General features: G+C 44.5%; 1 protein-coding gene across 1 annotated transcript in view; it reads right to left on the bottom strand.

The window, feature by feature from the left end:
- LOC144499029 (uncharacterized) overlaps window positions 1-26,891 on the bottom strand; it is a 55,202-nt gene that overhangs the window by 6,161 nt on the left and 22,150 nt on the right. Inside the window, exons 9-11 of the mRNA XM_078221083.1 lie at window positions 18,549-18,974; window positions 12,749-12,826; window positions 5,959-6,039 (exon numbers count right to left, since the gene is read on the bottom strand). Coding sequence (XP_078077209.1) covers window positions 5,959-6,039; window positions 12,749-12,826; window positions 18,549-18,974 — 585 coding nt within the window. The remainder of the gene's footprint in view (window positions 1-5,958; window positions 6,040-12,748; window positions 12,827-18,548; window positions 18,975-26,891) is intronic.

Genomic DNA, 26,891 nt, shown 5'->3' with positions numbered 1-26,891 from the left:
TTACTACAGGCAGTGGTCACCTCTCCCACCTTAAGCTGATGGAACTGTAGGGCTGCCGGCCATCTCTCTGAGACATGACTACCTGTCTATCTGTCCCTGAGATGGTGTGAGGGTGTGCAGAGAATGCAGCCTCCTGCCTATTCATGGTCAAAATGACAGCGATCCTGCTGTTCTTCTCTTGGGTGGGCTTTCCACTGACCTTTAGCAGGGGAAAGAGGGCATCTCATAAAACCCAGCTATTTTCATTTTTTTCTTCCAGAGAAGCTGCATAGAATCATAGAAACCCTACAGTGCAGAAAGAGGCCATTCGGCCCATCGAGTCTGCATGACAATCCCACCCAGGCCCTACCCCCATATCCCCACATATTTTACCCACTAATCCCTCTAACCTACACATCTCTGAACACTAAGGGGCAATTTTAGTATGGCCAATCAACCTAACCCGCACATCTTTTGGACTGTGGGAGGAAACCGGAGCACCCGGAGGAAATCCACACAGACACGAGGAGAATGTACAAACTCCACACAGACAGTGACCCAAGCCGGGAATCGAACCCAGGTCCCTGGAGCTGTGAAGCAGCAGTGCTAACCACTGTGCTACTGTGCCGCCCCCTCTGTCATTGACAGGAAACAGCTGACAGGGAGCGACAGATACCCCTTTCCACTTAACATTCACTTCTCGTATTTTCATGTACTCTTTACCAGAAATAAAAATATCTTTCAGTGAACTTTAATATTCCTCATGACCTGTGTCAGATTTGTCTCCCAATTAGTTGGGCATTTTGTTTCCCTTTTTGACAGCCTGACATTTAGTCATAATCTCTATTGATGCAAGAACCTGACTCGCTTTTTGAGGTCAATTCTTGCTTGGGATCACAGATAAGGGCTGGAATTTTCCAGCCCGTTCCCCCCGACGGCAGATTTTCCTGCAGTGGAGTTGGCTTTCCATTGGCTGCTGGCGGGATCTTCCAGTCCTGCTGAAGTCAATGATAATTTGCATGCGACAGGACTGGAAGATCCTGCCAGTGGGAAGGGCTGGAATATCCGGCCCAAATGACATACACGGAGAAGCAGTTTTCATTCAAAAAAACAGCTCACAGCCAAACCATAATATTGTGAAATATTAGTATGGAAGCAAAGAATCAATTAAGGATTATGGGTTGCCTCTTATATTCCCATCATAAACCCATTGCAAGTGCAATGGACACTTCACAGGTGGAGAAGGTGGTGAAGAAGGCATATGGCATGCTTGCCTTTATAGGACGGGGCATAGAGTATAAAAGTTGGGGTCTGATGTTGCAGATGTATAGAACGTTGGTTCGGCCGCATTTGGAATACTGCGTCCAGTTCTGGTCGCCACACTACCAGAAGGACGTGGAGGCTTTGGAGAGAGTACAGAGGAGGTTTACCAGGATGTTGCCTGGTATGGAGGGGCTTGGTTATGAGGAGAGATTGGGGAAACTGGGGTTGTTCTCCTTGGAAAGACGGAGGATGAGGGGAGACTTAATAGAGGTGTATAAAATTATGAAAGGCATAGATAGGGTGAACGGTGGGAAGCTTTTCCCCGGGTCGGTGGTGACGTTCACGAGGGGTCATAGGTTCAAGGTGAAGGGGGGGAGGTTTAACACAGATATCAGAAGGACATATTTCACACAGAGGGTCGTGGGGGCCTGGAATGTGTTGCCGGGCAAGGTGGTGGAGGCGGACGCACTGGGAACGTTTAAGACTTATCTAGACAGCTATATGAACGGAGTGGGAATGGAGGGATACAAAAGAGTGATCTAGTTTGGACCAGGGAGCGGCGCGGGCTAATTGTTCCTGGTTTCTCGTTTCAAGGCTTCATTCTACGATCATCTTGCTGGTGCCAGTACAGAGTGAGACTGCGGATAGTTGGGAACCTGTCTCGGGGGCAGGGAATTCAGATGGTGTTCGTGGAAGTGGAAATGACTAGGGTTGGGAAGCATTTTCCGATCGGGGCCATTGTGATCTCCTGGACTCGTTTCGATCGCCTCAGGGGGTCGGAGAGGAATTTCCCAGATTTATTTTTCCCCATATTGGCCCTGGGGTTTTTCACTCTGGGTTTTCGCCTCTCCCTGGAGATCACATGGTCTGGAATGGGGGGGTGGGGGTAAGTTAATAGGTTGTAATGAACAAAGCATCGTAGCTGTGAGGGACAGCTCGGTGGATAGGATATTGGTATGTAGATAGGCTGGAAAATTGGGTGGGGATCCTGGATTCAGGATTCAATCCTGGACCGGGGAGCGGCGCGGGCTTGGAGGGCCGAAGGGCCTGTTCCTGTGCTGTATTGTTCTTTGTTCTTTGTTCTCTCGCTCCTTTCACTGTTGTTCCTTGTCTGCCTCATTGGTTCCATTTTCTTCTCTTTTTCCTGATCTGACTGTTGTCCCTCACACTTCCCTCTTTCATTTCCCCTTTTCCCTTGCTGTCATTACCCTGCCACGTGAGTCCCCTATTTCAATTCCAGGAGTTCAAATGGATTTAGTCAGTTGGGTGTCCAGAAGAACCCAATGGGGTCAGAGGTAGAGGTGATGGACCGGATTTTCATTTTCTGTTTCAGAAGGCCCAGTAGAAGGCAGTTACTTTGGTCAGAATCTACGAGGGCAGAGTTTGGGGGCTTTCCGTGAATTAAAAATTGAGCTTAATTTGTTCTCAAAATATAAACCGAACTAAGATTATGCAACACACTTTCTGCCTTGTCCTTGGCTATTTACATCCTTATTTTTTGGCTGTTCTGTATGTGACAGAAATAAAGTCTGAGTTTCAGCAGAAAGTCATTACTTTTTCCAATTGCTGACAAGACACATGTGAGTTAAGTAAGAACTTGAATTTATATAGTGCCTTTCCTGTCCTCAGGACGACCAAAAGAACTTGGCAGCTAATGAATTTGTTTTGATGTTTAATCTTTGATTTGATTTATTATTGTCACATGTATGAGCATACAGTGAAAAGTACTGTTTCTTGCACACCATACAGACAAAGCATACCGCTCACAGAGAAGGAAAGGAGAGAGTACAGAATGTAGTGTTGCAATCACGCCTCGGGTGTAGAGAAAGATCAACTTAATGCAAGGTAGGGCCCATTCAAAAGTCTGATGGCAGCAGGGAAGAAGCTGTTCTTGAGTTGCTTGGCACCTGACCTCAGACTTTTGTATCTTCCTCCCGACAGAAGAAGGTGGAAGAGAGAATGTCCGGGGTGCGCAAGGTCTTTAATTATGCTGGCTGCTTTTCCAAGGCAGCAGGAAGTGTAGACAGAGTCAATGGATGGGAGGCTGGTTTGAGTCATGGACTGGGCTTCGTTCATGAAATAATCTATGCATAGCAAGGGTCCACAAACAATATGTAATAAATGACTGAGTTTTTAGAAACGATATTATCGAGCGATAGAATTGCAAACTCCCCTGATCATCTTCAACTCACCTTGAGAGATTCTCTTATGTCGGCCAAGTAAGATGGACAGAGCCTTGGTTTAAGATCTCCCACAAAAGACTGAGTTTGTGGTGAAGTGTCAGCTGAGACTACTTCCTGAAGTTATGGACTGGGACTTGAGCCCATGATCTGACTCAGATACAGGACTGCAACCACTGGACCATGTCTGACACCGTACGTTCAGTGGCTATATGTTTTTAAAAATTGAACTAACGTTAAAAATATTGAGCGGGATTTTCCGGCCGCGCTTGTCCCAAGACCGGAAAATCTGGCCCGAGTTCAACAGACCTTTGCATGTTCCACCCCCTGCCCGCTACAACTCCCTTGGCGGGCAGGACGGGAAAATTCCACCCATTCTCTCTCTCTTTCCAATCTAGAAGACGCACAATTCAAGTCAAAAGATAAGAAAGCTGTATAATCAGTAGGTTTAGAACTTTGCTTAGATTGTCAGGCTGAAGTTGCACCTGAGCGAATCACAACAGATAGCTGAATAACATTACTGGGGATGATTCTCCTGCCGACAGCAGCACAGCAGGTTGGGACACATAAGCAGAGGCCGTTTAGCAGGCTCCCTCCTGGGTGTCACGGCCTCTGCACTTCTCCGGCCACCAGATTTCCTCATTTTATTCTTAATTAATCCTCATTTTAATCTTTTAGCGTGTCTGAGACTGAAGTCTCCGGGCCCGCTAGCCTCTCGCCCCCAGCCAGGAATCGTTCCCTCCAGTGGAGTTTACAACAGCTCCCCTCTAACGGGGAGCTGGCTGGTGGCCCAACCCCACTGGAGTGAAGGGAGGCCATGGCAGCCCCCCAGGAGATTGGGGGTAAGGGGGTCCCCCCTGGGCATTGCCAGCCTGGCAGTGCCAGCCTGGCCCCCGGCACTGTCCAAGGGTAAAGTAGCAATGCTCAAGGGGGCACCTTGGCACTACCCACTGGGCATCGGGCAGTAGCAAGGGGTGGGACATCGATGGAGGTGGGGGTCCCGTTGCCAGTCTGCACTTGGGATCAGTGAGAGAGGGAGGGTGAACAGTGAACGTGGCTGGCCATAAGGGGGTGGGGGGGAGGGGGGGGGGAAGGGTGGAGTCAGCCTGCCCGGGGAGGGGGAGGGTGTTGGGGGGGGGGGGGTAGTCAGGGCTGCAGTGTAGGGTGGGGGGTCGGGGCTGCGGTGGGAGGGGAAATGGGCGAGTGGGAATGCTGGAGGTCAGGGGGAGATCAAAGGCAGGCCTGTGGAGGAGGGTCAGTGCTGGCCCAGAGACGGGGAGGTGGATGGGGGTCAGTGATGATCCGGGAGGCCAGGGATAGGGTGGGGGGGCTTGCATGGTCAGCGATACAGGGTTGTGGAGCTGGCCAGCGATCGGGAGGCTGACAGTGTAGGGTGACTGCGCATGCGTTGATCTCCGCTCTGACAGATCAACGCATGTGCAGTGACCCGCTCAACACTATGCTGTCGGCCTCTCCGGCGGGAGTAGGCCCCATCCCCCAATTATTTTCATGATTCACACTGAGGCTCTTTGTGATGCACAGAGTGTGGGAGATTCATTTTGAAATTCCCGCTTAAAAAATCCCAGCGGGATTTACTCCAGTTTTTACACAAATCCGGCATTTAGAATTTTTTTGGGAGAATCCCGGCCATTATTTGGACTAGAGTGTACCGCAGAAGACAAACATCTTCCTGATTTTGATTTCAACACTAAACGTGTTGGGAGAATTATGGCTTTAGCTTTTGGGCGAGATTTTCTGGGACCACCCAATGCAGGAGTCATAACGGTCAGGACAGAAAATTCCGTGGACCATTTAAATATCTGCTGGCCTCAGGTGGAAAGTTGGGGTGCGCGCAACCAGAAAATCCCATGCGTATCACATGAAATAATTTTATAGTTGATTTTAAATGCTGAGTGGCAAAGTTGTGCAGGTTTCTTGTACAACTTGTACATGCACCAATTAAGGTTTCTCTTTAAATATATTACCAATAATATTCAATTACATCTATCAATTTTTTGTAAAACTACCTTAGTGAGTAACTTAGGGCGGCACAGTTGCAAGTACTGCTGCCTCACAGCAGTGAGGATAACTGTCTGTGTGGTTTGCACATTCTCCCCATGTCTGTGTGGACCTCCTCTGGCTGTTCCGGTTTCCTCCCACAGTTGAAAGATGTACAGATTAGGTGGTTTGGCCATGCTAAATTGCCCCTTAGTGTCCCAAGATGTATAGGTTAGATGGATTAGCCATGGTAAATATGTAGGGTTACAGGGATAAGGAGGGCAAGATACTCTGACAGAGAGTCGGTGCAGACTCAATGGGCCAAATGGCCTCGTCTGCACTTTAGGGATTTGATTCTATGACTGATCTTCAATTTACATTTTATTTTCAGCATTTTAGGATTTTATCATTCATGACATACTTCACCAATGTTCTTCCAGTAAGGATTTTCTTTCTGTTCTAACACATCATCATCCTTTTTTAATGTTCATCGTTCACTCTGTGTTCAGTTTTACTTTGTTTCCTACTGTAGACATACCTTCTTCCTCAGTCTGAGCTTGATCACTACTTTCTGCCTCATTGTCTTCTCTTGCTTCACCCAAATTTGACGGAAATCCTGCTTTAATGCAAAGGAAAGAGTATTGAAATCACCGCTAATTCAGTATGAAAGGCAACATAAATGTCTATGATATGGATGATATAATTCATCGAGTATCATCTAATTCATTTAAGAAAACATTACTCCCGAAAACCAAATTTCAAACAGCATATTTGATCCTTTCTATACATTTGTAAAATTAATGAACTAAAATGACTTTGTCAAAGGAAAGTCCATGGGGTGGAATTCTCCCAAAGTATTTTTGGTGAGAATTATGAAGTGATTTGCGCTGGTCACTTTAGCGCAATCTGCACCACAATTCACTGACACTTAGTGCACTGAAACAGCCTCTATGTGAAACACTCTGTTTCCAGATGAATCATAGAATCATAGAAACCCTACAGTGCAGAAGGAGGCCATTCGGCCCATCGAGTCTGCACCGACCACAATCCCACCCAGGCCCTACCCCCACATATTTACCCGCTAATCCCTCTAACCTACGCATCTCAGGACTCTAAGGGGCAATTTTTAACCTGGCCAATCAACCTAACCCGCACATCTTTGGACTGTGGGAGGAAACCGGAGCACCCGGAGGAAACCCACGCAGACACGAGGAGAATGTGCAAACTCCACACAGACAGTGACCCGAGCCGGGAATCGAACCCGGGACCCTGGAGCTGTGAAGCAGCAGTGCTAACCACTGTACTACCGTGTGAGACTTGCTCGAGGTGGCCACAACTGTGCGCCATTAACAAGAGGGGGCTGCACCCAGGAAGATGGCACCGTGCAGACCAGCCCCATGGTTCACGGAGGGAGAGCTGGAATGGCTGCTGGATGCCGTGGAGGAGAGGCCGGCCATCCTGTACCCCCAGGAGGGAAGATGAGGCAGAAGCAGGGACTCGAATGCGGCCCGGGAAGCACTGGCGGCGGCAGTCAGTGCCTAAGGCCCGACACGCAGGACAGGCGGCCAGTGCCGGAAAAAGATGACAACCTGATTCGAGCTGCAAGGGTGAGTGTCCACCCATCTTGTTCTGGTAGCAGTCCTGTCTGTCACACCTGGAATGTCCACCTTGACCCACCCCCAGACACCCCGCGGCCGTCCAGCACCTGACCTCCCCCCAGCATCCTCCCTGAATCCCTCTGGCACACGCCGTCACTACCCCTGCCTGGCGAGCACAGTGCCAAGCCGAGCTACCCCACCCATTCCTGACCCCCTCCACTCCCAACCCCCTGGCCACCAGCCATCAAGCTCTCAATCATCTCCTTATATCTCCTCAGGAGAAGATGGTGCATAACCGCAGAGAGCGGGAGATGATGGACAGTGGAACCCCCGAGCTGACACCCTTTGAGGAGTGCACAATGCATCTCGCAGGGGAGCTGCCTGACAGGCTGTGAGTGACTGTGATGTTGGCGTGCACCACAGAAGTGAGGATCTACAAAACCTTAATCATTTTAGACCTTGCTCAGGTAAGTGCCAAGTTGCCAAGATACTTGCCTCTCCCTAGCACTTAACATGCGTCTTTATCTGCCAGAGCAACACCGAATCCTGGTCCTCAGGAGGTGCCCTCCCCCGCATCCCCTACAGGTGCCCCACCCTAACCCCTATCAACACCTCAGAGGATGGCACCGAGGAAACCACCAACCAGGCATTAGAGGCACTGTCCACCAGCACAGAGACACACGCCCCAGTGGGCAGAATTAGTTGACAGGTTTTGGGGTGGTTTTCTGGTGAATACCACACAGCTGTTGAAGCACATTAGATGGAGGCAGGAATGATTTGATTTGATTTAATTTGATTTATTATTGTCACATGTATTAGCATACAGTGAAAAGTATTGTTTTTGCACGCTATGCAGACAAAGCATACCACTCATACAGAAGGAAGTGAGAGAGTGCAGAATGTAGTGTTAAGTCATAGCTAGGATGTAGAGGAAGACCAACTTAACGCAAGGTAGGTCCATTTAAAAGTCTGATGGCAGCAGAGAAGAAAATGTTCTTGACTCGGTTGGTACGTGACCTCAGAATTTTGTATCTTTTTCCCGACGGAAGAAGGTGGAAGAGAGAATGCCCGGGGTGCGTGGGGTCCTTAATTATGCTGGCTGCTTTGCCGAGGCAATCCAGGTGACACTTCATTACTCTACCGAGGGAGTATTATATAGTTGAGAGTTTCAATTTCTAAAATCTGCATTAAACTAAGGAGCCATCTGACTGCTCAGGTGACGTAAGAGATCCCTTTACACTATTACAAGGAGGAAAAAGCTGGTTGTAGTGAAAATACTTCTTCACCCAACACCACCAAAAAGGCCAAGAATAAAATTAGCCTTCTTTTGCGAAGAGAAACAGAAGTGAATGCTTTCGATCGATGATGCTTCATTCGAGCAGATGGATTGTTGCAACCTGAAACACTGGCTGGGTTTTCTGGTCCCAACTGCTGCTTGGATTTTCCAGTTCCGCCAAAAGTCAATGGACTTTTGCATGATTCATTGCAGACCCCAGGGCGGCTCCCACCGCGACGGGGTCAGAATATCCCGACCATTCACTGTGTTTCTCTCTCCACAGATGCTGTTTGACCTGCTGAGTTTTTGCAGCATTTTCTTTTTATAATTTCAGATTTTAGTGAGGTGGTCAGGGCCTTTCCTGCGTTGGTGCAAACTCGATGGGCCGAGGGGCCTCTTCTGGACTGTAGTATTCTGGGATTCCAGTCTCTGCATTACTTTGGTTTTGTATCTCCATTCTTTTTTATCTGTTATTGTTGGGACAATGTTGTGCATTATACAAATTCCCCTCAGTACATCTGCAATTCTGTCACTATCTTAGATTTTCTTCCATGATGCTGGATAATGAAACATTTGGAAAGCCCCTCTCACATTGAAATCCACACTGAAATTAGTGGTATGTTTATTGTAATGGAATGTCTGACTGATAAAAATGGCAATAATGCACTTGGCATAAGTATTTATCTCTTTCAACGTGACAAGTCCTCTTTTCGACTGCTCGGTCACTGATATCTTCGCTTTCTTTTAGTTTTGACTGTTCTAACATAACAATACAGACTAAATATATTAGCCAGCACATAAACTGACCTAAATCAATAGCATTTGGATCCTGAATGTGACATTTTTAAATCAGCAAATCATTCTAGATTCCTGTTTAACTTCCTTTCACTAAGAACATTTGACAGCACGTCAACTAAACATTTATCTCGACACTTTCACTTCCAAGTATGATAAAGCAGAACCAAACATCTGATTATTCTGAATATTAAAGTGAAAACTCTCTTAACAGTTATTAGCAGTTATTTTCCAGCTGTTCAGTTATGTTCAGTCTGTTTTATTTGTATTAAATGTGCAGAATGTCACCTGAAATCTTGTTATTTTTTAAAAGCGAGAATAATAGCAGTGAAAGCAGAATATTTAGGAGATAACAATTAGGGTAGTTTCTTCAAATTTCTATCCTGATTTATGCTGAGAGGGGTTAAGGGCCGCAACAAGATTCGTCACAATGAAACCAGTAAGTATCAGCCAAAATAATTGTCGGAGGATAAAATCAATCCAAATTTGAGTTGTGATTCCCTTGATAAGGAATCATTATTTTTCCACAGTTGCAAGAATAAGTTCAGGTTGTAGCAGCAAAATAAGGAACAGTGTTTTACTCACTCACTTAGCTGATAGTTAGCTTGACTGCATGTATCATGGGTATTACAAGATTGCCTACAAACCCTTTGTGCAACATTGTGATTGTGACAAAACCTCGAGCCAGGCCTGTGCTCCAGAAAGCAACTGTGCTTTGAGCCAAGCTGTTCCAGTACAGCACTGCCATCTATTGGACAGTGTGGAGAATTGCTCAGGCGTGTCCAGTTCACAAAGTAAGAAGTCTCACAACACCAGGTTGAAGTCCAACAGGTTTATTTGGCAGCACAAGCTTTCGGAGCACAGTTCACAAAAAAACAGGACAAATCCAATTCTCATCAGTGTGCTCTCGATCATCAGCAAAGTGATGGAAGCAACACTTACACAGCAATGAACTGCTCACTGACACTCAGTTTGACTTCTGCCAGGGCCCTCAGCTCCTGATCTCATTACAACCTCAGTCCAAACATGAACAAAAAAATACTCAGATCAAGAGATGAGGTGAGAATGACTGTCCTTAACATTAAGGCAGCATTTGACAGAGTGTGGTATCAAGGAACTCTGGCAAAACTAGTGTCAATGGGAATCAGGGAGAAAACTCTCAATTGATTAGTCAAATCTGGCACAATGGAAGATGGTTCTGCATGTTGGAAGCTAATTAACTCAACCCTTGGCGATCACTGCAGGAATTCCACAAGCAGTGTCCTAGTCCCAATAACCTTGCCTCCATCACAGAGAAGGGAATGAGAGAGTGCAGAATGTAGTGTTGCAGTCATAGCTAGGGTGTAGAGAAAGATCAACATAATGCGAGGTCGGTCCATTCAAAAGTCTGACGGCAGCAGGGAAGAAGCTGTTCTTGAGTCGGTTGGTACGTGACCTCAGACTTTTGTATTTTTTTCTCGACGGAAGAAGGTGGAAGAGAGAATGCCCGGGGTGCGTGGGGTCCTTAATTATGCTGGCTGGCTTTGCCGAGGCAGTGGGAAATGTAGACAGAGTCAATGGGTGGGAGGTTGGTTTGTGTGATGGATTGGGCTACATTCACGACTTTTTGTAGTTTCTTGCGGTGCTGGGCAGAGCAGGAGCCCTACCAAGCTGTGATACAACCAAAAAGAATGAGAGTTGTGCTAAAAATGATTTTGTTCTCTTAGTTCCAAAATAGTTTTATTAATAGGCTGATTGTTAGAGTATCTTGGTCGCAGCTTTGTAAGTGATGCTGATTTGACCCTGCAGAATTCATGAACTATAGATCAATGATAGACTTTACTGTGCCAATGCACATAAAGTAACCTGCTTTGTCACTTATTGAGTTGAAGATATCAGGATGTTCAGATAGTTGGTAAGAAATTCTGAGGTAATTTGATATTCAGTAGTGTATAATGTAATGGTGAGTGGAATGTACTTCCCCTGGTGACAAATTTATTTAAACCTGGCACCAAGACCAATCTATCTACAGGGTCTTCAGTTATTCAGTTGCAACTGGTAACGTTCTTACCTTTTGTAAAATCCAGGTGTTGATTCAATGTTCAGCTGAGGGAAGTGCGACAGAGTTCAAGCTGCCAATTTCTAAAACTTGAATTAAACTAAGGATTCACCTGACTGCTGAGGTGCAAGTGAAAGGTGACACTATTACAAGGATGAACTAACTCTCTGGTTAAAATAAAAATGCTTTTCCCTCAGCCAATGCACCAGAAAAGCCCAGAATATTCTGTCATTCTTTTTACTCATTGTTGGGCAATGAAATGTTGAACACAATGACTATCTCCAGTACAGCTGAAATTTTGGCACTTTGCAGCATTCTCTTCTACACCGATTTTTGAAACTTTAAGCCTGGATTATAATAGGTTTGGAAAGTTGCTCCCTGATTGGAATCCACCCTGAGATTATCTGTATGCCTATTGTAATCGAATATTTAACTGATTTACCAATAAGAATCGGCTGCGGTCGGCTTATGAAGAAAGTAAGGATGTGTGGGATAGAGGGAAGTTTGGCCAATTGGATAGGTAACTGGCTATCTAACAGAAGACAGAGGGTGGTGGTGGATGGAAAATTTTCGGACTGGAAACCGGTTACCAGCGGAGTGCCACAGGGATCAGTGCTTGGTCCTCTGCTATTTGTAATTTTTATAAATGACTTGGAGGAGGGGGCTGAAGGGTGGATCAGTAAATTTGCTGATGACACCAAAATTGGTGGAGTAGTGGATAAGGTGGAGGGCTGTTGTAGGCTGCAAAGACATATAGATAGGATGCAGAGCTGGGCTGAAAAATGGCAAATGGAGTTTAACCCTGACAAATGCGAGGTGATTCATTTTGGTAGGACAAATTTAAATGTGGATTACAGGGTCAAAGGTAGGGTTCTGAAGAATGTGGAGGAACAGAGAGATCTTGGGGTTCATATCCATAGATCTCTGAAGGTTGCCACTCAAGTGGATAGAGCCGTGAAGAAGGCCTATAGTGTGTTGGTGTTCATTAACAGGGGGTTTGAGTTTAAGAGCCGTGGGGTTATGCTGCAACTGTACAGGACCTTGGTGAGACCATATTTGGAATATTGTGTGCAGTTCTGGTCACCTCAATACAAGAAGGATGTGGAGACACTGGAAAGAGTGCAAAGGAGATTTACCAGGATGCTGCTTGGTTTGGAGGGTAGGTCTTATGAGGAAAGGTTGAGGGAACTTGGGCTTTTCTCTTTGGAGCGGAGGAGGTTGAGAGGAGACTTGATAGAGGTTTATAAGATGATGAGGGGGATAGATAGAGTGAACGTTCAAAGACTATTTCCTCGGGTGAATGGAGCGGTAACTAGGGGGCATAACTATAGGGTTCATGGTGGGAGATATAGGAAGGATGTCCGAGGTAGGTTTTCTACTCAGAGAGTGGTTAGGGTGTGGAATGGACTGCCTGCAGGGATAGTGGAGTCAGAAACTTGAGGAACATTTAAGAAGCTATTGGATAGGCACATGGAGTACTTCGGGATGATAAGGAGGAAATAGCTTGATCTGGGTTTCAGACAAAGCTCGGCACAACATCGTGGGCCGAAGGGCCTGTTCTGTGCTGTACTGTTCTATGTTCTATGTAGAATGGAAATTATATACTTGGCATAGTATTTACCTCTTTCAAAAGAAACGTTCGTCTTCTCAAAATCTGTTCTTCCAGGTTCATCTTTACCTTCTTTGGATTTGTCTTGCCCTTAAATAGTTACATAATCAATACACATTAGCCAGCGGAAAAAGTGCTCTTAATCAATCATATTTGAATCCTGAATGTGACATTATTACAAGTAAATCATTCTAATTCTTGTTCAAGTTACCTCTACTTGGAACATTTTGGGAGCTGATATAAACTCTTATGTTCCAACTTTCTCTGAGGCAATCTTCTTTGGACACAAGTTATGAACTAATCCAATAACAACATTTTTTGAACAATTATGATTACTTGGCTCTCACTTGCAGCTGATTCACTTTCTCATCCATTTTGAGGGGTGCACTCAAATCAGGCCATAGAACCATAGAAATGTTACAGCACAGAAGGACGCCATTCAGTCCATCTTGTCCATGCCAACCCAGGGACACCCTGGTGCCCTTTCTAATCCAACCTTCCTGCACCGGACCTATAGCCCTGTAGCTTACATCACTTAAGGTGCAGATCCAGGTACTTTTTTAAAGAATTTATGGTCTCTGCCTCCACCACCAACTCGGGCAGCTTAAAAAAGTTCTTCCTCATGTCCCCTATACACCTTCTGCCATTTATCCTGAATCTATGCCCCCGGATCTAGAATTCTCGCATTCACTCTCTCCTCCCTTCATACTTATGTCACCTCAATCAAGTCACCCCTCAGCCTTCTTTGTTTCAAGGAAAATAACATCAACCTATCCACTCTCTCTTCATAGATTCACTTTTCTGGCTCTGGCAACTTTCTTGTAAACCTCCTCTGCACTCTCTCCAGAGCAATTACATCCATCCTGTAATGTGATGACCAGAATTGAACACAATACTTCAATTGTCACCGGAATTCTACCGCCCCATTCACCACCGGAATTGGAGCGGGTGCGGGGCAGACAATGGGAAAGTCCATTGACCTCGGGCGGGATTTTCCGGTCTTGGATTGAGCAAGGCCAAAAGATCCCACCCTTTCTCCTTACTTTTATATTCTATACCTCTGCCAATGAAGGAATGCATTCCATATTCCTTCTTTAAAACCTTGTCTATTTGAACTGCTGCCTTTAGGGACCTGTGTACTTGTACGCCAAGGTCTCCTACTTCATCGACCCCACTTAGTATATTCCCAATTATCGTGTATTCTCTATAACAGTTTGACCTCCCAAAATGCATGATGTCACACTTCTCTGTGTTCAAATCTATTTGCCACTTTACCCTCCACTCCATCAAAGTATATATCGTTTTGTAGATTATGGCTATCCTCTACACTATCCATTACTCGGCCAATCTTTGTGTCATCTGCAAATTTCCTAATTGTGCCCCCCGCATTCACGTCCAAATCGGTAATATGTAACAAAAACAGTAAGGGTGGAATTTTCCCATCCCGCCTGCCATGGGAATTGTAGCGGGTGGGGGTAGACCATGAAAAGGTCCGTTGACCTCGGGCGGGAATTTCCGGTCTTGGGGCGAGTATGGCCGGAAAATCCCACGTTAAGTGCCCCAACGCCGAGCCCTTTGGAACACCACTTGAAGCAACTTTCCATTCACAAGGGCACTCATCAACCGTTACCCTTTGTTTCCTGTTACGAAGCCAACTTTTTATCCGGTTTTCCACATTACCCAGTATCCCAAGGGCTTTTACTTTATTGACCAATATGTCATGTGGAACCTTGTCAAAACGCCTTGCTACAATCCATGTACACAGCATTCACTGCACTACCTTCATCAACACTTCTTGTCACTTCCTCAAAGAATTCGATCAAATCTGAGAGGCAAGACCATGCTTTAACAAATCCATGCTGACCATTTCTGGCAAGTCCATTACTTTCTATGTGACAGTTAATCCTATCTCTCATGATTGATTCTACTAATTTGGCAACCCTAAGGGATCATAAACATTACAATATACTCAGCTTTATTGTTTATTGTGTTGAGTATATCAGGATGGCCAATCAGGAAGCCCAACTGAAAAGGAATGGTATTTATTGTTAAACACAAAAATAAGGCCACTGCGCCATGGAAGTGACAAGAAGGGTTGATGAAGGTAGTGCAGTGGATGTTGTGTTCATGGATTTTAGGAAGGCGTTTGACAAGGTCCCATGACTTGGCTGAGGTGGGCTGAACAACATTGCTAGGGGATAAATCAGTGGCAAACCAGTGGGAAGCACTAAAAGGCGGGATCCTAAATGTGCAAAGTAGACACGTCCCCTCCAAAAATAAGTGTAGTCCTGCCAAATCTAGACCCTCCTGGTTGTCTAGAAGAATACAGGGGATGATCAAACAGAAAAATAAACTATACGACAGGCACAAAGAAATAAGCTCTGCAGATAGACTAGATGAATATCGGAGACGCAGGGACAAAGTTAAAAAGAAATAAGGAAATCAAAGAGAGGGCATGAAAAAAGATCAGCAAGTAAAGTTAAAGAAAACCCAAAGATGGTTTACTAATATATTAAAGGTAAAAGGTTACTTAAGAAAAGGTGGGTCCTATCAGGGATGAAGAAGGGAACTTGTGTGTAGATGCAGAGGCTATGGGAAGGGTTTTAAATGAATATTTTGTCTCCATATTTGCAAAGGAAAGGGGTGATGGAGGTTTAGTAGTCCAGGAAGAACACGCTGAGATATTGGATGGAATAATCATAAAAAGAGAGGAAGTACTCAAAGCATTGGAATCCTTGACTGATAGTTAGCTTGACTGCATTGATCTCAGGTTTTCTTTGTCAAATTACAAGAATGCCCATGACAATCAGGAATAATTTCTACAGACAGCAAAGCAAGGGAACAGGGAATGATACAAATGGAGAAAGGATGTCACGACTTCACAATGCCTGACCTGTAGACACATTGTGGAACATCCTGATGGTGATGAAACCTCCATTCAGATTAATGCTATGTTGAATCCACTAGTTTCATTTATGATTCATACATGTCATGAAACATGTAAAATCCGGAGGGGCTTTGACAGGGTGGATATGGAGAGGATGTTTCCTTTTGTGGGAGAATCTAGAGCTCGGGTCACTGTTTTAAAGAAGGGGTTGCCCATTTAAAATGGAGATGAGATGAAATATTTTCTCACAGAGGGTCGTGGGTCTTTGGAACTCTTTCTGAAAAGGTGGTGGAAGCATATTCTTTGAATATATTTTGAAGATCTGCTCTTTGAAAAATGGCAACATCCCCATTGACACCTGGGAATCCATGATCCAAGAACCCCCGATGTGGAGGAAGAGCATTAAGGAAGGAACACCTTAAGTTCCATTGCTGAGAGCAAGCTAAAGCCAAGTGTTGACAGTGAAAGGAGCGTCTGGCAATCCATGCACCCCAACCACCAGATCCTCCAACCACCATATGTCCCACCTGTTACTAAGACCATAGAACTCCATAGTCACCTGAGAATGAATTTTTAGTGTGCAAGCAAGTCATCCTCAACTCTACAGGGACTGCCTAATAGAGATGAAGAGAAAATATTTAAGGCAGAGGTGGATAGATTCTTGGTAAGCAAGGTGGTGATAGGTCATCGGGGTAGGTGGGCAGAATGAAGATTTGAGGTTGCTATCAGATCAGACAGATCTCATTAAATGGCGGAGCAGGCTTGAGGGGCAGAATGGCCTACTCGTGGTCCTTGGTTCATATATTTAGTTATTACATATATGTACGCATGCAATAAGATTGCCCATCTCAGTTTGTTCTGTGTTTGTTAAGGATGATGTGGAGATGCCGGCGTTGGACTGGGGTAAACACAGTAAGAAGTTTAACAACACCAGGTTAAAGTCCAACAGGTTTATTTGGTAGCAAAAGCCACACAAGCTTTCGGAGCTCCAAGCCCCTTCTTCAAGTGAGTGGGAATTCTGTTCACAAACAGCGCATATAAAGACACAGGCTCAATTTACATGAATAATGGTTGGAATGAGGATACTTACAGCTAATCAAGTCTTTAAGAAACAAACAACATGAGTGGAGAGGGCATCAAGACAGGCTAAAAAGATGTGTATTATCTCCAGACAAGACAGCCAGTGAATCTCTGCAGCTCCAGGCAAACTGTGGGGGTTACAAATAGTGTGACTTGAAACCAATATCCCGGTTGAGGCCGTCCTCGTGTGTGCGGAACTTGGCTATCAGTTTCTGCTCAGCGACTCTGCGCCGTCGTGTGTCGTGAAGGCCGCCTTGGAGAACGCATACCCGAATATCAGAGGCCGAATGCCCGTGACCGCTGAGGTGCTCCCCAACAGGAAGAGAACAGTCTTGCCTGGTGATTGTCGAGCGGTGTTCATTCATCCGTTGTCGCAGTGTCTGCATAGTTTCCCCAATATACCATGCCTCGGGATTTAAAGACTTAAGTATTCGCATTCCAACCATTATTCATGTAAATTGAGTCTGTGTCTTTATATGCCCTGTTTGTGAACAGAATTCCCACTCACCTGAAGAAGGGGCTTGGAGCTCCGAAAGCTTGTGTGGCTTTTGCTACCAAATAAACCTGTTGAACTTTAACCTGGTGTTGTTAAACTTCTTACTTTGTTAAGGATTCCAGGGGTGACTGCAGGATTCAGGATTGTTGCTATGTATGTCATTGATAACGACCTGGTTTTCGATGATCAGGTCAGAGGCAGCACAACAAATGTAAATTACAAACAGAGAACACCAGTAGAAGCCAAGGATTACATGTAGAAATTTGTATCTATTAACTTTATTTTTGTGCTTTTGGCAGATGTTAATTACTACATGTAGCCATTACTTCGTTTAACTGATAGTGCCTTCTGTAATAATTACTGTGCCACACATGTTGCAGTGGACATATTTGAGAACTAACAAAATCCCCCAAGGAGTATTGACGGGGGCTGGGATTTTCCAGCCCTTCATGCCAGCAGGATTCGCTGGTTCCGCTGCAGTGAACAGAGACTTGGCTGAGCTCCAAATTCTCTGTCCATGCTTGCAGAGGTGGCGGGCTGTGAACGGCTGGAGAATTCCAGCGGTAATGTTGCAAAAGAGGTTTCAACTGAGTGATTCAGAAACATAGAAACATAGACAATAGGAGCAGGTGTAGGCCATTTGGCCCTTTTAGCCTGCTCCACCATTCAACATGATCATGGCTGATCCTCTATCTCAATGACATATTTTAACTTTCTCCCTGTATCCCCTTGACTCCTTTAGAATCTGGAAATCTATCCATTTCCTTTTTAAATACATTCAGCGACTTGGCCTCCACAACCTTCTGTGGTTGAGAATTCACATGTCTCAGTCCTAAATGGCCTACCCTTTTTCCTGAGATTGTGACCCAGCCAGAAGAAACAACATCTCTGCAACCAGTCTGCCCAAACTTGTCAGGATTTTATACGTTTCAATTAGTTTCTCTCTCATTCTTCTAAATTCCAGTGTATAAGGGTCCAGTCGGCCCAATCTCTCTCAATCCTGCAATCCCAGGAATCAGTCTGGTGAACCTTCACCGAACTCCCTCAAAGGCAAGTATATCCTTTCTTAGATAAAGTACCAAACTGCAAACAATACTCCAGCTGCAGTCTCACCAAGGCCCTGTACAGCTCCTGTTCTCAAGTCCTCTTCGACAGTGCTGATATGAACCAGTAAATAACTTCTGACCAAATTATTACACTGTCGTTTGATAAATCATATCTATGTAGGATTTGCTAAATTTCATCATAATATTGAAGGGAAATAGCATTTCAAGCTCTCTTTATTTCTCTTTATATTCAAGTTTTCATAATCGTATGAGCTTTTGTGATGTACAACATACAGAAATTACCTGCTGTGAGCTTCAATACTGTGCTTTTCGTCCAAGTTTCCTCACTGGCGTCCTGTTTAACTTCAATGATTAATTCAGCACCATCATCCTTGGATACATCAGGACGCAGCGTAATGGAGCAGGGAATGCAGAAAGATCTATCAGATTTGCGTTGAAATTCTGGCGTGTCAGCACTGAAGGAATCGTCTTTCTCGCTTAAGTGCAGTACATTTTTGAGGGGACGAGTTACTCTCTTTGGTCCTGATAACAGCTCTGCTGAAATTTTCCAGTCAAATAGCTTCTTTGTTTCCTGCTGCCCTTTCCTTTTCACAGATGTAACAATGTTCATCACCTCTGGTCTGGACACAGTAACGTCCCAACGCAGAATGGTTTCCTCACCATCAATAATTTCACGTGGTTTCTTGATATCACTAATTGTAGGCGGAACTACAAAACAAAAGGCATTATTGTCATATGTACTCTTATGTTGCGTCTCTCTCCTGCGTATTCTTATTTAGACACAAACTAGAAACTGAACCGACAGGAATGTTTATTTAAAAATTCGATGGGCGGATTAATTGGTTTTCAGCAGCAGGCGTCTCTCTTTCTCCAAGTGACGTACACATTTTGCTCAAACTGAGTTTTCTTGGTTGCACTGGGATATTAACAAGCTAATGGGCCACTGTTTGTGTTGTAGCATGAGGTATCATGACAAGGAAGCTTTGAATCACAACAATGGTTTATTGAAGGAAAGGTAAAACTACATGCAATAAGCTCAATGCAGGTACAGGTCTAATTTCACCGACTGCCGGGCTCACACTAAAGGTTCCCTCTTAACAGGACCCACACCCTAACACCCAATGGGTGACAGTTCATGCGCTTCCCCACATAGGCCCCAGTAGGGTCCCGTGACCCACAAATACCTGTCCCCTTAAAGGGACCACGCTCCCATAGTTAGAGCCTCTTCAAGTGAGTGATTTGATGTTACTCACTTTGTGGCAGCTTTGTAACTAAAGCAGGATTAGTGAACTGCCAGTTCACATCCAGAACCCTTATGAGAATCATGATATTTACAATGTAGATACAGACAAATCTCTGCTAAATTGAGGTCATTGAGGTAATATTTTGTGTTACATAGTAAGAACATTTGATAATTTGCGATTCAGAAGCCCAATGGCAAATGGAATGTATTAACCATTGTTAATATTTGACTGAATCCTGTCCACACAGCCCTCCACCATTCAATGAGTTGATTGCACAAATCAGTACAAATGGGTATGATCTAGCGGCCATTACAGAAACGTGGTTGCAGGGTGACCAGGACTGGGAACTGAATATCCAGGGGTATCAGACATTTTGGAAGGATAGACAGGAAGGAAAAGGAGGTGGGGTAGCTCTGTTAATTAAAGATAACATCAGGGCGGTCGTGAGAGATGATATGGGCTAGAAGGAGCATAATGTGGAATTGTTGTGGGTGGAGATAAGGAATAGTAAGGGGAGAAAGTCACTGGTGGGCGTGGTCTATAGGCCCCCAAATAATAACTTTGAGGTGGGTCGGGCTATAAACAAGCAAATAATGGATGCGTGCAAAAATGGAACAGCAATAATCATGGGGGATTTTAACCTGCATATTGATTGGTTGACTCAAGTTGGACGAGGTGGACTTGAGGAAGCGTTCTTAGAATGCTGTTGGGATAGTTTCCTCGAACAGTATGTTACAGAACCTACGAGGGAGCGAGCTATTTTGGATCTGGTCTTGTGTAATGAGACAGGTAAAATTAATGATCTTCTTGTGAGGGATCCTCTTGGAATGAGTGATCACAATATGGTTGAATTTCTAATACAAATGGAGGGTGAGAAAGTAGGGTCCCAAACCAGTGTCCTCTGCTTGAACAGAGGGGAGTACAATAGGATGACGGCAGAATTGGCTAATGTAGACTGGGAGCGCAGACTAGTTGGTAGGATAGCTGAGCAACAGTGGCGGATTTTTAAGGAGATTTTTCTCAGTACTCAGCAAAAATATATTCCTGTGATAAAGAAGGAATGTAAGAAAAGGGATAACCAGCTGTGGATAACAAAGGAAATAAAGGAGAGTATTAAATTAAAAACCGATGCATATAGAATGGCCAAAACTAGTGGGGAATTAGAAGATTGGGAAAGCTTTAAAAAACAACAAAGAACTTCTAAGAAAGCGATAAAGAAAGGAAAGATAGATTATGAAACTAAACTAGCACAAAATATAAAAACTGATAGTAAAAGTTTTTACAAACATATAAAAAGGAAAAGAGGAGCTAAAGTAAATGTTGGACCCTTCGAAGACGGGAAAGGGGATTTAATAATGGGAAACGAGGAAATGGCCAAGGCCTTAAACAAATTTTTTGTGTCGGTCTTCACGGTAGAGGACACAAATAGCTAAGTGAGTGGGCGAGGATCTGGCAGATGGAGTATAACGTTGACAAGTGTGAGGTTATCTACTTTGGAAGGAATAATAGTAAAATGGACTGTCATTTAAATGGTGAAAAATTACAACATGCTACTGTGCAGAGGGCCCTGGGGGTCCTTGTGCATGAATCGCAAAAACTCAGTTTGCAGGTGCAGCAGGTGATCAAGTAGGCAAATGGAATGTTGGCCTTTATCGCAAAGGGAATGGAGTATAAAAGCAGGGAGGTCTTGCTGCAATTGTACAAGGTACTGGTGAGGCGGCAACTAGAGTGCTGTGCGCATTTTTGGTCCCCTTATTTGCGGAAGGATATATTGGCCTTGGAGGGAGTACAGAGATGGTTCACCAGGTTGATACCGGAGATGTGGGGGTTAGCTTATGAGGAGAGATTGAGTAGATTGGGCCTGTACTCGTTGGAGTTTAGAAGGCTGAAGGGAGATCTTATAGAGACAAATAAGATAATGAAGGGGCTAAACAGGGTAGAGGCATAGAGATTCTTTCCACTTAGAAAGGAAACAAGAACTAGAGGACACAGCCTCAAAATAAGAGGGAGTCAGTTTAGGACAGAGTTGAGGAGGAACCTCTTCTCTCAGAGGGTAGTGAATCTCTGGAATTCTCTGCCCATTGAAGCAGTGGAGGCTACCTCGTTAAATATGTTTAAGTCACAGGTAGATAGATTTCTGATCAATAAGGGAATTAAGGGTTATGGGGAGCGAGCGGGTAAGTGGAACAAAACCACTATCAGATCAGCCATGATCTTATTGAATGGCGGGGCATGCTCGAGGGGCGAGATGGCCTACTCCTGCTCCTATTCCTTATGTTCTTATGTTCTTATATTCATTTAGTTCAATTAGCAGCAAAAATGGCAAAGTGTTGTTTCTGGTGGGAAAACTGGCGTGTTTCTCTCCAGAGAAACTGTTTGATTTTCTCTACAGATCTTACGGCACCCTGCCAAAAGAAATTAAGGGGATGTTGGAGCCAGAACCCATCCAGCCCACAGCCATCATGAGCACCCCCTGCTCCTCAATCCGCTCCTGGCGCACAACCTAATCTGAATAAATCCTCATGTGGTTCCAAATGGGGCCAACCCATGGCACTGATTGGCATTGCCAGGTTGGTGTGTGCATGGTGTCAACCTGGCAGTCCCAACCTGTGCTAAAGGGCCGGACCACTTCTTTGTCATATCTCTGTCCTCTGACTATGCTCACCTATATGCCCCGGGGAGAACCCTACAACAGGTTCACGTCTGGGTGAACTTGTTGTAAATGGAGCCAGTGTATCTGGTGAGGGTGGAAGATCTGGAGAAAGTGTTTGCTAATGACATGCTCATGTATTAAAACAAGCTTTCTGCCATCCCACCACGTGTTTCATGCCACTCCACTGGCAAGGGGCTGGAAAGATCGGAACTCAGAAACTGGACAGCACAAATTGCGCTCTCTGGATTTTGAGCACCCACCGCCATTCCTGCAGACAGAGAGTGCGGGCTCAAAATCGCCCCAACCATATCTCAAAAACCAATGGCCTGATTTCAGTGAAACTTGGTTCACAGATAGGAGACGGCCCAAGAAAGATTAGTTTTTGGTGAAAATATGGATTTGGATCGAGATCCATTGTCATTGGAAGGTAGGGCAAATTGACCTTTATAATGTGAATTCATTCAGCTGCTGTGGTCAAATTTGTCACAGCTGTCAAAAATGTGAGCAGTGTTTTCACAACAGGTTGTTGGATGTGGGTTGGCCTGAAGTCTCCTCGGTGACATGGAAGCTATGAATAAAAAGATTTATATTTCTGCTTTATGGTTGCAGACCATCGACCAAACAGGGAAATACCTCGAGGTAGAGCTACGTGATTGTAATAATGATGAGTTAACACTGTGTGGCGGAGGTATGTGTTCTGCTGAGTGCCCTATTCATTGGTGATTTGGTGTTTTTCAGACATTGATGTGCATGTTTCTACAATACTATCCATAACATCTGCATTTCAGTCACTGCCCAGGAATCTCTTCTGTGATGTTGAACCGACTGTTGAAATGGAGTAAATAATGAAAAGTTTGGAAAGTCCCTCTCCCACTGAAATTCACCCCAAAATTATCTGACTCTTAATTGTTGTTAAATATATGCCTGAGTTCAGATTAACTGCTAAGGACAGAAACTACATACTCAGCCTAAGTATTAATCTCTTGCAAGGCGAGAACGTAGCTGTGCAAGAACAGCTCTGCTACTTTCATCTTCATTTTCCCCTAGGTTGATTGGCCTTGAGAGAACAATGCAATTAAAATATGTTAACAGGCACACAAACTACAGTAGCTGATCCTGAATGTGAGAATTTTTAAATTATGCCTTTCCAGATTCTCAATTAAACACTTTGTATTCGGAATTTATGATACCACTCGAATGAAACATTTGTCTCAATTCTTCCATTGTTCAGGTAGAATGAAGCTGAACCAAACCTCTGATGATTATAAAATTTATACTAAGTTATAGCAGAGCAGGATTTCTGTCTGGAATGCAGTAGGTGAGTGGTTTTGGACTGTGATATAGCCCCAAGGAATATATCTGCAGCGGGTATCTGTATCTCAAATTGCCCTGGCTCAGAATCATTGAGCTGGATTGTGAACTGGAGGCACTCTGACTCATAAGGGTGGAAACAATATACTTTTATCTAGGCTTTGGTTACATGTTATAAAGCAGTACAAGTTCAGAATAAGGTTGTTGTGACCAATTGTATGTAGATTAAGGGAAGCACAGGTTAGATAGCGACAATGGAAATTGATACTATCTAACAGGCACAATATACCTGCTACCAGTGTGGATATTCAGACAGATAGGCAGAATAGGAATAATGGCGGCATTGGAGCAGCAAGCTGTCAAAAGTAGGTGGAAGGAGAAGAAGATTAGCGATATTTGTAGACGATTCATTAATTCAGGGGACAGATAGCACTCTTTGGAGACAGGATCAGAAGTTTCATTTGGTTTGTTGTCAAACCAGTGCCGGAGTGAGGAACATTTCAAACTGGCATGAAATGATGTTGGAAAGGAACAGATGGATCCCGTCATTGCCATTAATTTTAGGATAAACAATGAAGGAGGAAATTTTCCAGAAAACCATATTTGTATCATCAAATATATTTTTATTGGACTAATTGGCACCACTCATAACGGGCCAACAATGCAGAGGGGCACCCCCGGATGGATATTCGATCGGGTCTCCCCCTGCACAGCTGAGAGACTCACGAATTTCAGAAACTACGGAAGATCCCTAATCTGCCTAGCAACAGCGCATAGCTGCATTTTAAACTGGCCAAGGAAGATCAAGATCCCTATGAAACGAGACAGAGAGTGGGTTATCAAAACCAAGCTATCACTGAAACATTACTAATTCGGCCAAGGCAGACATAAAAATCTGATAAACCAAGATATAAGAATAAAAGGTTAGAATGAAGTACTCCAGACATCCAACAAGACAGGATAACATTAACACTCAATCTCACAAGCAGGAAACACAGACACGGGACAATAGGATCAAATTCAAATAAGGGGACACATAAAGATGATAATGGGAAACGCATTTAGACACCGGGGCAGGACCAAGTAATCCCATTAACACGAACACACACCATACAAATGCTAATCCATGAAACTTCCTAGGGACTTTTGAAACTGACAGACCACTTTATACATTGTGTAAAAAAAGGCATAATCAAATGTTCCCGCGCGAATTTTGGATCCCTATAAAGATCCAGAGCTGATGTGATTTAATTGAGATCAACGTGGCCAAGCCACTGTTTCTGAGCTGGCTACGGGGGTCTCCCTAGGATCCTAGTAAATTGTACAATAAAGACACGCTTTGAACCTTGATTTGCGACTCGGCTTCTATTCTGTGCTGGTCAGGGATTTTTCCCTACAACAAAATGGCGTAGTCACGGCAGGATTTGATATCTGACTTCTGACTGATGGCCACAGTTTGAAAGTCGGAATCAAATTTAAACGAATCTGATACAAATCCAGAGCAGTCAAAGGCGAGTGCAGGTCTCCGTTCAAAGTGAGGTACCTTTAAGGGTTAGGGTTTGTCTGTTTTAAGTATTGTTGTCTTGTAGAACTGTATAATCTTGCCTAAGTTTTTAAATTGAAACAGAAGTCCGCACTAAAGAGGTACAGGTCAGAACGACCGCGTGGAAGAAGGTAAGTAACTTTTAACTTTAATAGGAGTAAAGGACCAGAGGTAAAGATAACAGGTTTTGGGCTATTTGATAACAGGAATTAAGACTAATATAAAGATAAGTACCGCATGCAGAACTAATTGGTGTAACTAACCCAGGATTGTAAATGAAACCACTGTCTGTGCCAAGGCAATAGGACAAGGGAGTGCTTGACTCAAGGTGCCCTACCCTAAACTGGACGTTAAGAGGAGAAATCTCCCACGCTAAGGTTGGGTTTTGAAGCGGGCGCTAAGAGGCACAGGCACTCAGGGTGCAAGGCACGGACAGTGTAAATCGGGTGACAACACTGACTCTGAAGGGACGAACAACCTCAGAGTCGATACAGTTACTAACTATAACAGGGGCTTTGATAACAGAATACATGTGTGTAAGTGTTGAGGAAAAGGGGACCCGATCCATCCTGACCAAGAGACACGACGACGGAGGATCCATTAGGGACCCGGGCGGAGTTTGATAACCTTGTTCGTCTGTAGGGAACACCACAGCCCATAGCAGGATACCCGGTTTTGGGGTAACGGATCAACCCTGCTAGTGGGGGTGGTGGCCGAGCGGGAGGCGTTGTACTTAGAGGGGCTGGGAACAGGGGCGGACAAACCCACTAAACAACCAGCACACATCCCAATAAGACAACACAAAATAGTCCAAGCGTGAGGTGTCAGGAATAGTTGGGGGAGCCCAGGGGAAAGAGACCCACTGGAACCTCACTACGAGAACCTACAGCAATACAGACGGTGCTGGGGCAGTATCAGTGACAGGAGATAAGGGAGAGAGTTGAGGCACTTTTACTGTAGCAGCCAGCATACGGGGGTTGCAGGACTGCTAGACAGAAAAATGGCAGACCACGTTGTTAAGGGAGAAACTGCAGTAGCTCTCATTTTGAAGTATCTGTTAGCCAGAGAAGCGATTGTTGCAAAGATGAAACGGAATGGGTGGAACGCATCACAAACTTTAGAAGATCAAAGAAAGTGGGTAGACGGAGTTAAACGGGACAAAACAAAAGTAATGGGAGTAATATTAGTGACCCAGTTAGCTGGACTAATTGAGGAAGTAAATGCCTCTATGGAGGAGAGACACAAAGAGACAGAGCAAATTAAAGTATTACAGGAGAGAGTGAGGGAATTAGAATACAGAAACCACACTGCGGAGATAACGCAGAGATCAGAGGAAACGGACCCTCGGCGCCCATACGAGTCAGTGCAGAAACATACAGCCACTCCAGCATCAAAAGAAAACATAGACAATTATAATCTAGCGCCAGTCACGAGAGGAGGGACGTTAGCACAACCAAAGGCAACCTATAAGCCTTTTACGCCAGGGGAAAGGCAGCAGATGGATAGGAGAGATCTTAGTTTTTGTATTTCAGTGTGTTTGTGAGATCTGGTAGCTTGTCGAATGTAGGTGGTTGTTGTTGTAATTAGATTGAGAGCAGGGAGCTCTTTGTTCCTGTGGAATGTTTGCTACAGGCAGTGGGTGCAGTACATTGCACCTTGGTTTAGCCTCAGGGGGGCTGGGAGAGTGTTAAAACTGTAAAGATTCAAGTGATAGGATTTCTTGAATTTACTTCTGCTTTGAGTCAATTACAGTTTGGAAGAAAGAAGAATAAAAGCGATTGTCTTAATCAATGTTCAGTATTCTCTTTGAATGTTTTACACTCATCCCAGTCTGAAATGATAAGTTTGAATGAAAAAGGATGTACTGTGGAATG

Source organism: Mustelus asterias, chromosome 9 (genome assembly GCF_964213995.1).
Source record: "Mustelus asterias chromosome 9, sMusAst1.hap1.1, whole genome shotgun sequence".
Classification (NCBI taxonomy): domain Eukaryota; kingdom Metazoa; phylum Chordata; class Chondrichthyes; order Carcharhiniformes; family Triakidae; genus Mustelus; species Mustelus asterias.
This window is presented reverse-complemented; position numbering and strand designations above follow the sequence as displayed.